Consider the following 14,825-nt stretch of genomic DNA (forward strand, 5'->3'; position numbering starts at 1 on the left):
ATATCAATTATATGCTCCAATGATCTAAAAGATTCCAGAATAGGTTACTCATGAGCATATTCAACCACCTCAAATCTTTACTTTTAAAAACTTATTTAGGCATTCTAATGAAATCCCACTAGTGGTTCACCTATGGTGATACAAAATCCATGATCAAAACATAGCCTTGATTTATAATACATACATACATACATACATACATATATATATATATATTCGATAAAATTGGAACGATATAGAGAAGATTAGCATGGGCCTACGCATATGACACATAATCGAGAAATGGTCCAATTTTCTTTTATGGAAGAATCCATATAAGCATGTGTTGAGTCCAACATCGGTTATTTGTTAAGTAGATCTTGGGTATAAGAGATCAATGAACCCAAATAAAACCTTGTGGTTAGCCTTTTTGGCTGAGATCCTAAGTTGCTACACATGGTATCAGAGCAAACTCGGTCCATAGCCTATATGGACTAGAGGATACTACAATACGAGTTAATGAAGGCAGACCACGAGCCTATCGTGGTACTTATTATTAGATTTGAATGGATTTGAACGAGAGAGTATGTCAGGACCCGTGCGGGCGTGTATATAGTGCCACATCAGTTATTCACCAAAGAAATGTTGGGTACTTAATTATAGAGGACTAAGAAACTCAAATAATATATTTCGGTTAGTCATTTTAGGTGAAGTCCTGGGTTGTTACATTGGTAGCTAATTGAATTTTAAAAAATTTTAAAATATAAATCTAATTGGTCCAAACTTGGAGGGTGCCTCTGTAATGTTTCTTTAATCTTTCGTTTTTTACCTAAACACAATAAGCGCATGCTCTCTTTGCAATTTCACCACCCTTCAGCAGAGTACACAAGCATTAAATTGGACAGTGATATTGGACCTGTGGCAGAAAACTATCGTTAGCCATCTGGATGTAATCCAATTTGTCTTGCCCTGAGAGCTTTGTCCAACATCGTCGCCTAAACACAGCTACCACACATTCCCTTTCACTTCTTACGTCTTCTCTGCATCCTCCTAAATCCCATCCATCTTATACCGAAAACATATCGATCCGATCACCCTCGTAAAGTTGTTGCTAACCGCGACTCCCCCAGCGCCACCTTTTCGTGGAATGAAAGAAACAGGCGTGACTTTGTTGCGCAACAGACACTGATAGGAAGACGGATTCTCTGCAAGGGACACCTCTTTATCCCTCTCCTTATTCCTCCCAGGCCCCCATCCCTCCCATTATTTTTCCCTCTTAACTTCTTTGGCCTTCCATCTATCCCTTTAAATCCCATCGATCCATCTTATACCGAGAAGCGTATCGAACCCCCGCCACTCCCCCAGCGCCACCTTTCTGCCCCCCACGTAGCCATGCTCCTCTCGGCCGCTGCCCGGATACCGCCCTCGTCGTCGACGCTGCTGCGGCCTCATGTACCCATATCTCTTCCCAGTACGCCCCCTTCCTTTCGTCCATCAATCTCTTAAAGTCTCGATTTCTTTGCTCTTGGTTTCTCGTTCTTTCTTCATCTCTTCATCGAGGCAGCAAACTAGAGTTTAGTTTTGTTTTGTCCGCTTTTTGTTCATTTTTTGGTGCTCGAAGTGTATCAAGAAAAAGGGCAAAGATCCATGGAGCAATGGTGCGTCATTTCATCCACATGAAAAAGGGTGCTTAAGGCTGTATATGAACCTGAATGCACCCTCTTGGTCTATTATGTTGTCTTCTTTTTTTTCTTCTTTGCGGAAGTGTATCATGAAAATATTATAAATAATATTTATTTATACACATAACATTAAGAGCTTGTTTAGTTTGCAAGAGAATTTTTCTTTTTAGAAATATTATTCCTGAGAAGCAGATTCCAAAAAAAAGGATGCTTGGAAAAGTATTTTTGGCATGTTTGACTGACCATGGAAAAGTGATAGATTTTCAAAGTGCTTATATTCAGTTAACCATCCACTTTTTTGAAATAGTTATGTGTAATTCCTATTATACTCTTAACAAAAACTAAGTTTTTAATGCCTCTTTAATGTTGAAGGATCTTTTTGAAAAAAAATAAAAATGGAGTGATCTCCGGTTCATAAAAAAGTAACTTTTTTCATGTTTCTTATAGAAAATTTTTTTTCATAAAATATAAAAATTATATTTACATGAGAATACAACTTTATTGCTTCTCTTTTTTGAAAATTCTAATTAAACAACTCATTATTTTTTTGTTGGCTATATTTTTTTTTTTCTTTTTCCACCAACCAAACGAGTCCTAAAGTTTAATCAAATGAGATTAAGGCCATCCATCCTCGTGTCATGTGGATCTCGTGTGACCAGCACTACATAGTTTGTCTTCATTGTTTTGTAATCCAGGCCTGATGCAGGAAACTAATAAATAAAATAATAAAACTTACTTTTATGAGCTGCCTGTTCAAGGTGGTCCGAAGTACGGGGATGGAATAAATGATTTCCTGCTTGTGTTCGTGTGCCAGGTTCGTGTAATCTAGGTGTCGCACGGAGGCTAGATGATATCTTGCGTCTTGCCCGTTGGAGATGCCACGCAATATCCGAACCAAGCCCTCCAGGTACAGAATCTCTTAAAAGCTCTTCTGGTTCTCTTCTATTTTTTTTGAAAAAAAAAAACCTTCTTGTTCTTTATCTAAAAAAAATAATTTATTTCCTAGTTGCACCTAAAACAGAATTTACTGTTCCATTCGGTACAGCAAACAACAAAGCCATTCTTGATCAGTTGATTAGCATATTGATTAATTGTCACAACGACAACATCTATATAAAGTCAGGCACTTGAGATATGTAAAGGGTAACGCCCTATAAAAATTGCAATAACAGTTACAAACACATAACCTTTAAAAGATTGTAATATTAAAGAAATGCTAAAATAACAGTTATTATAGCTCTGTTAGGACAGAACAAAGCAGGCAATAAAGAAAAAAAATAGTAGTCTCATCTTTTCTTTCATTTTTCATTAGATAAATAATTTTTATTTTTGGAGCGTATAATCACTTTTTTAAAGAAAAAATTGATTTTCTGAAAAATTATTTTCATTCAGGAGATGGTAAAATGAAAATAATGACTGTTGGTTATAAGGGTCTATTGTAACAAGAGATAAAAAAATTAATAAATATTATTTTCTCATATTATTTATCCCAATAATTGGACAAGAGGAGGCCAAAACTATCACAGAAAAAGATGTATTGCCATAATATATTCTCCTAAAATTTTGAAAACGAGTTTTGTTATGAGTTCCTGAGGATAAAATGCAATATTTATCTAAAATGAAAAGCTACAATTTTTATTAATTATTTTTATTTTTTAGGGGAAAATGTGTAGGCGACAAGGCAATACTTATATGTAACGTCCATATAAGTATTAGAATGCCCGAAGAACTCATCAGCCATTGAGATCCTTTGTAAAAAGATTTTATTTCAAAATGTGTTGGATTCCAGATAAGAGAATGAGGAATCAAAAGGAGCTAATTGTAATTAATCCCATTTTTGAAAGATATTAAAAGCTATGATAGAGGTGATTTTCGGTGTTCCTAGAAATCATGAATAAATTATAATCAGGAGGGTTTCCCCTTCTCTCCCAACTCTTTTTTTCATAAGTTGCAATGGAAAAACCGGCACCAGAAGGTCTTACAAGATGATCGAATCCTCCCACATCCAAAGAGCCATTTTGGTTCTAGCTAGCATAACGCCAAAGAAAAATTGATTATAACGCCAAAGAAAAATTGACAACTTATTCTTCATTTTGATGAACTCTATTTACAGAATATGGTGCAAATTTAGCCCACAACGGGGTTTCCGTCAGCAGATGGCCAGAGAAAGTTGCTAAATTGAATGATGAGGACCAAGTGCCGGAGGTAATTGCCTATAAATCTACAGCTTAGGTATTAGTGAAAAATTAAGGGCCTGATTCAATGCCAGCGAGCTTATCCTTGCGATATAATATCCTATGCATATAGATTGGCTTGAACAGCGCGGGTCATTTTTGAGCAGTTGTACAGAGTGGATAACACTTCGAAGAAGAACCGAGTGCGAGGAATTGAGGGCACGATCTGTTGATTGCCACGAATCCAATATTTTCTACACATTATAAGCCATCCATCTTTAAAGGTGGATTTGCCATTGATTCCTCGCACTATTCTCTTCCCGTCCTCTCTCTGCTTAACAGCTCCCACCAGTGCTGGAGATATCAAACAGATAGCATATCCGAGTGTCAAACATGTTACAGGATTGAAATTATAAATGATCAGATGATGTTTGGTAACAAGATATACTTTGTTTGATGGTGGTCTCTTGCCTGTAGGACATGGTAGGGATGATTAATGGAGTGAAGTCGATGCTTAGCTCGACGGATGATGATGGAGAAATAAGCATTTCGGCATATGACACAGCATGGGTGGCCTTGGTGAAGCACCAAAATGGAAGTGGAGACCCTCAATTCCCATCTAGCCTGCAATGGATTATCGAAAACCAGCTGCCTGATGGCTCATGGGGGGACTCAATTTTCTTGGCTCACGATCGGATAATCAGCACTCTGGCTTGCGTCGTCGCGCTAAAATCATGGAATACTCACCCTGATATCTGTGACAGAGGTTTAGATACCCATATCCCTTTCTAGAACTAGTCCACTGCATTCTAGTCTGTCTTTGAATGAGTAAAGAGTTGCTGAAAGAAATTGTTTTGATAGGAATTTCTTTTCTTCGCGACAATATGTGGAGGTTGGCTCAGCAAGAAGGAGAGCTGGTGCTCACGGGCTTTGAGATCGCCTTCCCTGCTCTCCTAGAGAGAGCCAAGGCCTTGGGGTTGGAACTCCCTTATGATGATCCTGCCTTGCAGGATATATATGCCAGAAGAAACCTAAAGCTGAAGAGGTAGTGGAATAGAAAGTTCTCTCACTCCACTTGTATATCTTGTGCACTTGCCATTACTGCATTATATTCTCAAGAGAAAAAAAAAACCAACATTTTATTGCAGGATCCCAAATGATGTGTTGCACAAATTACCAACAACACTGCTCTATTCCCTAGAAGGATTGCCTGGTCTGGACTGGGAGAAGCTTTTTGGGCTCCAATGTGTTGATGGGTCCTTCCAAACTTCTCCTGCTTCGACGGCCTATGCTCTCATGCAGACGAACGACGAGAAGTGCCTCAAATACCTTCAGAAGATCGTTGAAAGATTTGACGGAGGAGGTAAATCTATTTGATTCATAAATAATATATACAGTTTTTGATTTTTTTTTTTTTTTGTCTAAATTAATTCTTGTGATATTATGCTCTGCAGTACCCAATTTATACCCTGTGGATCTTTTCGACCGTTTGTGGGCTGTCGATCGGTTGGAGCGCCTTGGGATCTCCCGGTACTTCGAACCCGAGACCAAACAATGCCTGGATTTTGTCTATAGGTAAAAGTTTTTTGTGCACGAGTTATGATCAGCATTAGAATTTACTGATCTTTCGAGTTTTAAACATTTGATTAAATGACAGATACTGGACCGAGGAAGGGATTGGTTGGACGAGGTATTCTACAGTAAATGATGTGGATGATACGTCCATGGGATTCCGTCTCCTCCGTTTACATGGATACCATGTGTCTCCTGGTGAGTAGCAGCAAATTAAAATTGTTGAGGCCACAACAAGAAGTTTAATTATAAGTAATGAGATATGAACTGTGATTATGGTTGTGGTCTGGGACTATTTTTTCCACTTGCCATCGTTGCAGATGTTTTCAGGCATTTTGAGAAGGAAGGTAGCTTCTTTTGCTTCGCTGGGCAGTCGAGCCAAGCAGCAGTCAGTGAGATGTACAACCTTAACAGGGCATCTCAGGTGGCCTTCCCTGGGGAGAAAATATTGGAGCAAGCCAAGGATTTCTCATGTAGATTTCTCCGAGAAAAGCAAGCTTCCAACCAGTTCCTGGACAGGTGGATCATAACGAAGGACTTGCCCGGTGAGGTAAGTAGCCTACAAATCTCACTTGCTGAATTTTTTGCTAGAAATTTCTTTTGCTTCTGTGTAGAATAGTATTTTATCCTTTTCTTAAAAGTATCTTAAAAGGTCGGGCAGTCCTGGAAATTCTTAGATTGGAACCGGATCGTTCAGGGGAATAGTTGACTAGTCCTCCATATTTGTGTCAATAATTTTCCACGGAAAGAAAGAGGCGGGTGTGGTTGCTTACGGGTGTCAGAATCCATTAACTCGCGCAGGTGGAGTACGCACTGGATTTTCCCTGGTACGCCAGTCTACCACGCATAGAGGCGAGGCTGTACATCGAGCATTACGGAGGTGCAGATGTCGTTTGGATTGGCAAGGCCCTCTACAGGTAAAGGAAAAAAAAGCGACTTATAGAATTGGCTCCTTATCACTGCTAGAAACCTGATGGCTCATACGTGTGATGGTGGTTGCAGGATGCCACGCGTGAACAACGATGTGTATCTGGAGCTTGCCAAGTCCGACTTCAACCGATGCCAGGCACACCATCAGGTGGAGTGGGAAGGCCTTCAGAAGTGAGTAAAATTTTATTTTCCTTTTAATTACAGGACGAGAATACTATTAGTCATGTCTCATGCGGGGGGATAATATATGAATGGGTTCAGGTGGTGCGAGGAGAGCGGCCTGGCGAAGCAAGGGGTGCGAGCGGGCGGCGCGCTCACGGCCTATTTTCTGGCAGCAGCGTGCATATTCGAACCGGACCGGGCGGCGGAGAGGCTGGCATGGGCTCGGACCGCCATCGTCGCCGACGCCATCTCTTCGTACTTCCGCAGCGAGTCGTGTTCAGATGAAATGAGGCAGGCCTTCATCCACGACTTCCTCGATGGAGGACGCAACGACCAAAGCCCTACCACGTATGATGCAGCAGCCCCCGAGCTATGACAGCAACAGGAGCACAAACATTTTCTCCACCACCACAAAAAAAATCCTCTCGCATGCTTGGCTTCTCTTGGGAGCTCTACTTATAATTCACATGCATCAATGGCGATAAAAAAAAAATACCTAGGCCCCATTTGGCAAGCTATTGGTGGTAGAATTTTCAGAAATAGAGTTTTTTTGAAGTGGAGCTTTTATAAAAATCTATTTGTTGTTTGGTAACTATATTTTTAAAGTGTTGTGAGACTTTAATATGTGGTTGGTAAACAAACTGAGAAAGTACTTTTGGTATGACAAAATAACCATCAAAGATATTGTATAATATTATACAATAGAGCATAATAAAATATAATATATATATTAATATATATATATATATAATATAGTATAATATCATTGTAATGTAATATAATATTGTATACTATATCATGATAATATAAAATAATTCGATATTATATAATATAATATATTAATGTATGATGATATAATGTATTATAATATCATATTTATAGTATAATACAATAACAAATGTACAAAATATTATAATTATTATCATTATATATTAATATTATTATTTTCTATAATTATTATATTTTATTATTAAATAGCTTCTTCCAAAAAACTGTTTTAGCTTTTTGGCAAAGCTAAAACAGCTTTCCGATTTTTTTACCAACAATTGTTATTCCATCTAAAAATGCTTTCTTATCCTCCAAAAGTTATGCCAAATGGGGCTTTAATAGTCAATTCATGCAAGGCCGACTTATGTGTGAAGTTGTGTTTCTGTTGGATTTCCTATTTGAAGTGACAATTTTTTTTGTTTTCTCTAGTGACAACCAAGATAAAAATAGGCATGTTCTCACATCCCTCACTTGCACTATTTCACATTTGATTTCTAACAAAATCAAGAAAAATAAAACAGGGGAGTGAAACTATGTATATTATTTTCTCTTAATGGCTAGGTGCATGGCACATGCCAAACACTAGTATAATTTCAATTATAACGGATGCAGGTTGGGGTGGAAGAGGAGCGGACTCAGAGGCGAAGAAGAGGTGGCCGGCCCAGTACTCTTGCAGCTGCTCGACCGCATCGCGTCCGACGCGCTATCAACAAATCGAGGAAACCACGTCGGCCACCACCTGAGAGGAGCCGTGAGCATTCTTTTTTCTTCCTTAAAATTGCGTATCATCAAAGCCAACAATGGAGGATCTGACTTCTGACCGCTTCTCTTTTTTTTTTTTTGGCTGTCTGTTGTCTTCTAGCAGTGGGTTGAGTGGTTGCTAACGTGGAAGTATGAGGATGAGGGAACACACGTGCGGGAGGAGACCGGGTTGCTGCTGGTCCGCACCGTGGAGATTTGCGCTGGCCGGTCTGGTTCGGTTGAGCCGGCGACGGCTCGCTCGGAGTTCGACTGGCTGGCCAGGCTCACCTCCTCTGTCTGCCACCGGCTCCAGCGCCGCTTGCTACTTCAGCAGGTATGCTTAATCATTATGCCTTCTGTAAGCTGCCCATCCTGTACATTGTCTGCTTTTTTGTCCCTTCTTTATCATCTCATGCTGCAAATTAAAAGGTTTAGCTCAACTTAAATTGTTTATGCTTTAATTGATAATAGATGACCAAATAAGGTGAGATATAATGCAATATAGGCTTTCATCTAGCTCGTGATGCAAACTAGAGAGGGATTATAGTTCAATTGTACATCATCTGTGCATAGATTAACGAAGATTATCAAGCAAGATGATACATATAATGCAAGTGGGTGCACGTCTATTTAATCATCCGCCGTAAATAAGCTCATACTACTTACCTACCTAATCTTTCAAACTAGAGATGTTTGAGGTGGGACAAATGTCAACAGGCCTTCACTTGAACACCTTTGGTTTCCCTTTGGGATGATTGATCCTTCATTAGATTAACTTCAGCTGCTCAACATTCTTGCTTTCTCACATGGTGTGGTTAGCCCACACAAATCTTTTTTAAGAAGGAGATTAGCCCTCAATCTTTTGGTATCTGGTAATCAATGTATGCATTTGGAATACTTACTAGGGCTTAAAGTTTGAGGTGTCATTTGGAAACAGTGTTGTTCGTTGTCTTGCATGATTGTTTCAGTAAGTTGTGAGTTGACAAGGATTTTATACCCATCTGACCAGGGCACCCGAAAGAACTTGGCCACATTCGAGGAGGACAAGGCAGTAGAAGCAGAAATGCGAGAGTTAGTACAGTGCGTGCTTCAAAGATCCCCTAGCCTCAGTAGCCAAACCAAGCAGACGTTCCTTACCGTCACAAAAAGTTTCTACTATGCTGCCCACTGCCCATCTGCTGTTCTCAACCATCACATCTCCAAGGTTCTCTTCGAGCCAATAGCTCAATCTGGCTGCAAGTAAGATCAAGATCAGTTCATCAGGATGCAAAGAAGTCATTCATATCAATGTTCTACCACAACAAATCCGTGTACGCGCTGAATTACAAGTAATAGAGACATTTTATCCTTTAAAATGGTATTAAGCTATGAGAAAGATAACAACTTTTCGTAGATGGATATTGTTACGGGGGAACTTAGCCACCATGCCCCACGTGACCGGCACGCGCACCCAGGAAGACTACGGCAAGCCCCTTGGCTGCCCCTTGATCCAGCAATCCGACCCCGAGTCGGACATCTTCGTCTCCGCAGCCCGACCCCGAGTCGGCTGCCCCTTGATCCAGCAATCCGACCCCGAGTCGGACATCTTCGTCTCCGCAGCCCGACCCCGAGTCGGCTGCCCCTTGATCCAGCAATCCGACCCCGAGTCGGACATCTTCGTCTCCGCAGCCCGACCCCGAGTCGGACATCTCTCGACAACGACAGGCTATTCCCTAGAGGCACGCCGCGGCCCTCTGCTCCACTACACCCAGCAACGGTCGTATCCGGCGCTGCTCCACGATCCCCTGTAACAGCCGTACAAAGCGGAGCTCCACTACGCCCTGTAACAGCCGTACCCAGCGCTGCCCCACGACGCCCTGTAACGGCCATGTCAGTGGCAGCTCCATCGTGCTACACGATGACCAACCCCCCAAAAGGACCCCCCAGCCTGGTATATATGCGGCTGGGGGGAGAAGGGGGAGGGTAAGCAAGAACTTCCAGAGCATTCTCCTACTTGCTACTATTATCTTTCCTTCTCCTCCAATCTCCTCTGACTTGATCGTCGGAGGGCCCCCACTACCCCAGTGGTGGTGCGAGGCTTGCTTGCAGGTTTCCCGGTGGAAAGTGGAGCGCAATCAACACCAACCAAGGCAACCCAAACGGACCCGTTCACACCGCTGTCCCAATCGTTCTCGGTTTGGACCACCAGCAACAGTTGGCGCTAGAAGGAGGGCCCGAATCTCAGAGCGATCGTAATGGCACGGCGAGGTGGTCGTGGAGCTTCCAATGCCTCCGGTCGCGGGGCCTCTCGCGCCTCCGGCCGGGAGGCCGCTGCGTCTCCAACACATTCTCAGCAACACTCCACCGTTCCACCCCCCATTCAGATGGTCGAAGCCGCTCAGTTCGACCAGTTAGCCCAGCAGGTTCGCACCCTCGCGGAGGCAGTGCAGAACCTGCAGGGTGTGATGTCTCGGGCGCCGCAGCGGGCCCAGGAGCCGCTGCTCCCTGAGCGCTCACCTGTCCTCCTCAACCCGCGCTCCTTCCTCTCCCATGGGGAGGAGCGCCGGCGCGAGGAAGATTCTCGAGCACGGTCCATTCTGCCGGGACCTTCCCATCGGAGCTGCGCGGGGTACGAGAGGCGGGCCCGGGCGCGTTCCCAGACCCCCCAGTCCTCAAGGAACCCGCGCTCCAGTCGGTCCCCCTCTCGGTGCACCTTGTCTCCCACCCATCGGTCGCGCTCCCTGGACCGGCGGGTGGACGATCTCCACCGACAACTCCAGGTCCTGAAGGGCCACTCCAAAGATCCCTTCGCCGACTTGGAGATCTCCTCCCAGCCGGCGCTTGCCTCGAGGATCCTGCGGACCCCGAATCCGCCGGGGTTTAAAATGCCGGCGATCGAGCCCTATGACGGGGCGGCGGACCCGCGGGATCACGTCGAGAGTTTCAGGACCCTTATGCTCCTCCACGGAGCATCAGATCCTCTCCTCTGCAAGGCCTTCCCGGCGACCCTCCGTGGCCCGGCAAGGGCGTGGTTCGCCGGCTTGGAGGCTAACTCAATCCAGTCCTTCGACCAGTTTACTCGCCTCTTCATCACCCATTTCGCCGTCAGTAGCCGGCGGCGACTGGTCTCCGACTCCCTCTTTGATGTCCGGCAAAACGAGGGAGAAAGCTTGCGGGATTATCTTACCCGCTTCAACAAGGCTACGCTGGAAGTCCGGAACCTGAGCCAGGAAGTGGCTCTTTCAGCCCTGAAGCGTGGCTTCCGAAAGGGCAGACTCACCTTCTCCCTGGACAAACGCCTGCCGCGGAGCTTCCCGGAGCTGTTGTCCCGGGCGAACCAGTATGCGGACGCCGAGGAGGTGGCCGCCCACCGGAGCAAGGAGGCCGCCGAGATCCCTCCAAAGCTCGGGAAGAAAAGGCGAAAAGAGGCACGCCAGAGGAGGAGCCCGACGCCTCAACGTCGGCGCAGGAGCCTGTCGTCGGCGAGGAACCACGGCGCCCTACGCCCTCGTTCTCCGCCCCGACGTTTCAACCGGTACACTCCTCTCCTGACTCCCCGGGCCCAGATCCTCATGGAAATCAAGGGGCGGGAGGACCTCCCGGTCCCGAGACAGATGAAGAAGATTCCTGGGAGGAGGCCCTCTCGGGCGTACTGTGAGTACCACCGGGACCACGGCCACGACACCGAAGACTGCTTCCAGCTTCGGGACGAAATCGAGGCTCTCATCCGCCGAGGGCGTCTCGGTCGATATGTGAACGACCGACGTCCCCCCGCAGACCCGCGTCCGGCCGATCCGGCCCCTCAGGAGCCTCGGGAGCAGAATCGACCCGTCGCGGGCGTGATCCACACTATCACTGGGGGCTGCCCCCGGCCCGAGAGGAACGCAGGGGGCTCGACTGAAGCGTCAGGGGCAGCCGTCGCAAAGAGGCAGAGGGTCGGTAATGTAATCACTTTTTGTGATGAAGATGTAAAGGGGGTTCAGACCCCCCACGATGACGCCATGGTGATCTCCCTCACTATGGCAAACTATGATGTAAGGTGTGTTCTTGTGGATAGTGGAAGCTCAGCTGATATTTTGTTTTACGAGGCCTTCCAAAAGATGAGCTTGTCCAGACAATTGTTGCACAAAACATCCACCCCCCTCATAGGATTCACTGGTGACGCTATCTCGGCCGAAGGTGTCGTTGAGCTGCCTGTGACTGCGGGCGTTGCACCCGCAGAAGCCACGGTGCGGCTCGGGTTCTTGGTCGTCCGTGTTCCCTCGGCCTACAACGCTATCCTCGGACGACCCGGACTGAACGCCCTTCGCGCGGTGGTCTCTACGTACCACTTGCTCATGCGGTTCCCCACGGCGGCCGGGATTGGAGAGGTCCGAGGTGACCAACCGACCGCAAGGCAATGTTTCCTAGCAACTCTCAAAGGGAAGAAGCCCGTAGAAGCCTTAAGCGTCGAGTCCCTCGACGCCAGAGACGAGGTGGCCTTGCGGCACGGGGAGCCGGCCGAGGATGTGATCGAAGTTCCCCTCGAGTAAGGTCGCCCGGACAGGACGATCCGGGTCGGCGCCAATCTCGACCTGGGAGCTCGGGCCCGGTTGGTGGAATTCCTCCGAGCCAATGTCGATGTGTTTGCCTGGTCGGCGGCCGATGTACCTGGGATCGACCCGGAGGTCATTTCTCACGCCCTCAACGTCGACCCGACCCACCGACCGGTAAAACAGAAGAAGAGACACTGTGCCCCGGATCGGATCCGAGTGGTCGACCAGGAGGTAGACAAACTCTTGGAGGCAGGATTCATAAGGGAGGTCAGCTACCCCGAATGGCTGGCAAATGTCGTACTTGTCCGGAAGGCGAGCGGAAAGTGGAGGATGTGCGTCGACTACACCGACCTGAACAAGGCATGCCCCAAGGATAGCTTTCCGCTTCTGCGGATAGACCAACTGGTCGACGCGACTTCCGGATATCAGCTGCTGTCTTTCATGGACGCCTTCTCCGGCTACAACCAGATAATGATGGCTCCACAGGACGAGGAGAAAACTGCCTTTATAACAGACCGGGGGCTGTACTGTTACAAGGTAATGCCCTTCGGTCTGAAGAATGCTGGCACCACTTACCAGCGCCTCGTCAACAAAATCTTCAAAGAGCAAATCGGCCGGAACATGGAGGTGTACGTGGACGATATGCTGGTGAAGAGCCGCCATGCAGACCAGCACATCACGGATCTGGAGGAGACTTTCGCCACCTTGCGGAAGTTTCACATGAAGCTGAACCCAGCGAAGTGCGCCTTTGGCGCTTCGGCCGAGAGGTTCCTCAGTTTCATTGTCAACCAGCGGGGGATCGAAGCCAACCCGGACAAAATCAAGGCCATCCAAGGTATGTCCCCTCCGACCAAAGTGAAGGAGGTTCAGGAGCTCGCTGGGAGGGTCGCCGCGCTCGGACGATTTGTGGCAAAATCGGCCGAACGCTGCCAACCTTTCTTCAAGGTGTTGAAACGCCCGAAAGACTTCCTCTGGACGGCCGAATGTCAAGCAGCATTCGACCAGCTCAAGGAATACTTGGCGTCTCCTCCCCTGCTGTCCAAGCCGCAAGAAGGGGAGATGCTCTACCTCTATCTGGCGGTCTCCCCAACCGCAGTCAGTGCGGTACTGGTTCGGGAAGAGGCAAAGCTCCAGAAGCCTGTGTACTACATCAGCCGGGTCCTACGGGACGCCGAGACGCGGTATACGAAGGCTGAAAAGATCGCCTTCGCGCTGCTGACCGCGACCAGGAGGCTTCGCCCCTATTTCCAGGCCCATTCTGTCACCCTCTTGACCGATCAACCGCTGCGGCAGATCCTCAGCAATCCTGAGAATGCGGGACGGCTGATGAAGTGGGCAGTAGAACTTGGTGAGTTCGACATCCGCTACCAGCCCCGACCCGCCATCAAGGCTCAAGCGCTCGCGGATTTTCTCGCTGAGTGCACGGTGCAGGAGGCGGAACCTAGGTCGCCGGAAACACCCAGCCTCGACCTCCCGATTTGGACGCTTCACATCGATGGGTCGTCGAACCCCGAAGGTGGAGGGGCCGGGCTGGTCCTTACCAGTCCAGATGGAGTGATAGCCGAGTATGCCTTGAGGTTCGGATTTCCAGTGACCAACAACGAGGCGGAGTACGAGGCCCTAGTCACGGGACTCAAACTCACTAAGGAGCTCGGCATCCGGCGCCTGAAGGTCTTCACCGACTCCCAGCTGGTGGTCGGGCAGGTCCGTGGGGAGTTCGAAGCCCGGAACCCGACCATGCAGAATTACGTCCGGAAGGTGCAAGCACTCATTCCCGACCTCGGCAGTGTCGACATCCAGCAGGTCCCAAGAAGTGAAAATGCCAGGGCCGACAGGTTGTCCCGCTTAGTGAGCGCAGACGCGCACAACTTGTCGAGGGCGATCTACCTGGGGACCCTGGATGCCCCAAGCATCGGCGAGGCTGGAGCGGTGATGGCGATTGATCCGGAGCCGTCTTGGATGGACCCGCTTGTCGCCTACCTCGCCGAAGGGATCCTCCCTGAAGACGAAGATCAAGCTCGGCGACTTGTTATGAAGTCCGCCCACTACGTACTCTATGAGGGGAGGCTGTATCGGACCTCGTTCACCGCCCCCCTCTTAAAGTGCCTCCGCCCCTCGGAAGCGACCTACGTCCTCGGCGAAGTCCACGAAGGCGTTTGCGGATCACACTTGGGGGCTAGGTCCTTGGCGCACAAGATCATGAGGCAAGGCTATTATTGGCCTACCTTGTTGGAGGACTCAAAGGATCATGTACGGAAATGCAACGCCTGCCAGCGCCACGCCAACGTCCAGAGAGTCCCTTC

At 47.2% G+C, this 14,825-nt stretch overlaps 1 protein-coding gene and 1 pseudogene across 1 annotated transcript; both read left to right on the plus strand.

Moving 5' to 3' along the window:
• The first annotated feature begins 200 nt into the window (after window positions 1–200).
• Window positions 201–297, plus strand: LOC113461795 (annotated as a pseudogene).
• A 946-nt stretch (window positions 298–1,243) lies between these two features.
• On the plus strand, window positions 1,244–9,403 carry LOC103699834 (ent-copalyl diphosphate synthase 1, chloroplastic-like). Its single transcript, XM_039121757.1, has 15 exons — window positions 1,244–1,450; window positions 2,476–2,568; window positions 3,775–3,866; window positions 4,313–4,601; window positions 4,697–4,880; window positions 4,984–5,198; window positions 5,290–5,410; window positions 5,493–5,605; window positions 5,728–5,957; window positions 6,209–6,324; window positions 6,410–6,508; window positions 6,599–6,847; window positions 7,880–8,018; window positions 8,133–8,342; window positions 9,018–9,403. Exons 1-15 carry the CDS (start codon window positions 1,372–1,374, stop codon window positions 9,249–9,251), a joined length of 2,463 nt encoding a protein of 820 aa, XP_038977685.1. The 5' UTR covers window positions 1,244–1,371; the 3' UTR covers window positions 9,252–9,403.
• Window positions 9,404–14,825: the final 5,422 nt, after the last annotated feature.

This window comes from Phoenix dactylifera, unplaced genomic scaffold (genome assembly GCF_009389715.1).
Source record: "Phoenix dactylifera cultivar Barhee BC4 unplaced genomic scaffold, palm_55x_up_171113_PBpolish2nd_filt_p 001214F, whole genome shotgun sequence".
Taxonomy (NCBI): Eukaryota; Viridiplantae; Streptophyta; class Magnoliopsida; order Arecales; family Arecaceae; genus Phoenix; species Phoenix dactylifera.

Coding starts and splice junctions, on each gene's coding strand:
- LOC103699834 (XM_039121757.1), top strand. CDS start 1,372: ATGCTCCTCTCGGCCGCTGCCCGGATACCGCCCTCGTCGTCGACGCTG. Junction 3,867..4,312: donor ATGAGGACCAAGTGCCGGAG/GTAATTGCCTAT, acceptor TCTTGCCTGTAG/GACATGGTAGGGATGATTAA. Junction 6,509..6,598: donor GAGTGGGAAGGCCTTCAGAA/GTGAGTAAAATT, acceptor GAATGGGTTCAG/GTGGTGCGAGGAGAGCGGCC.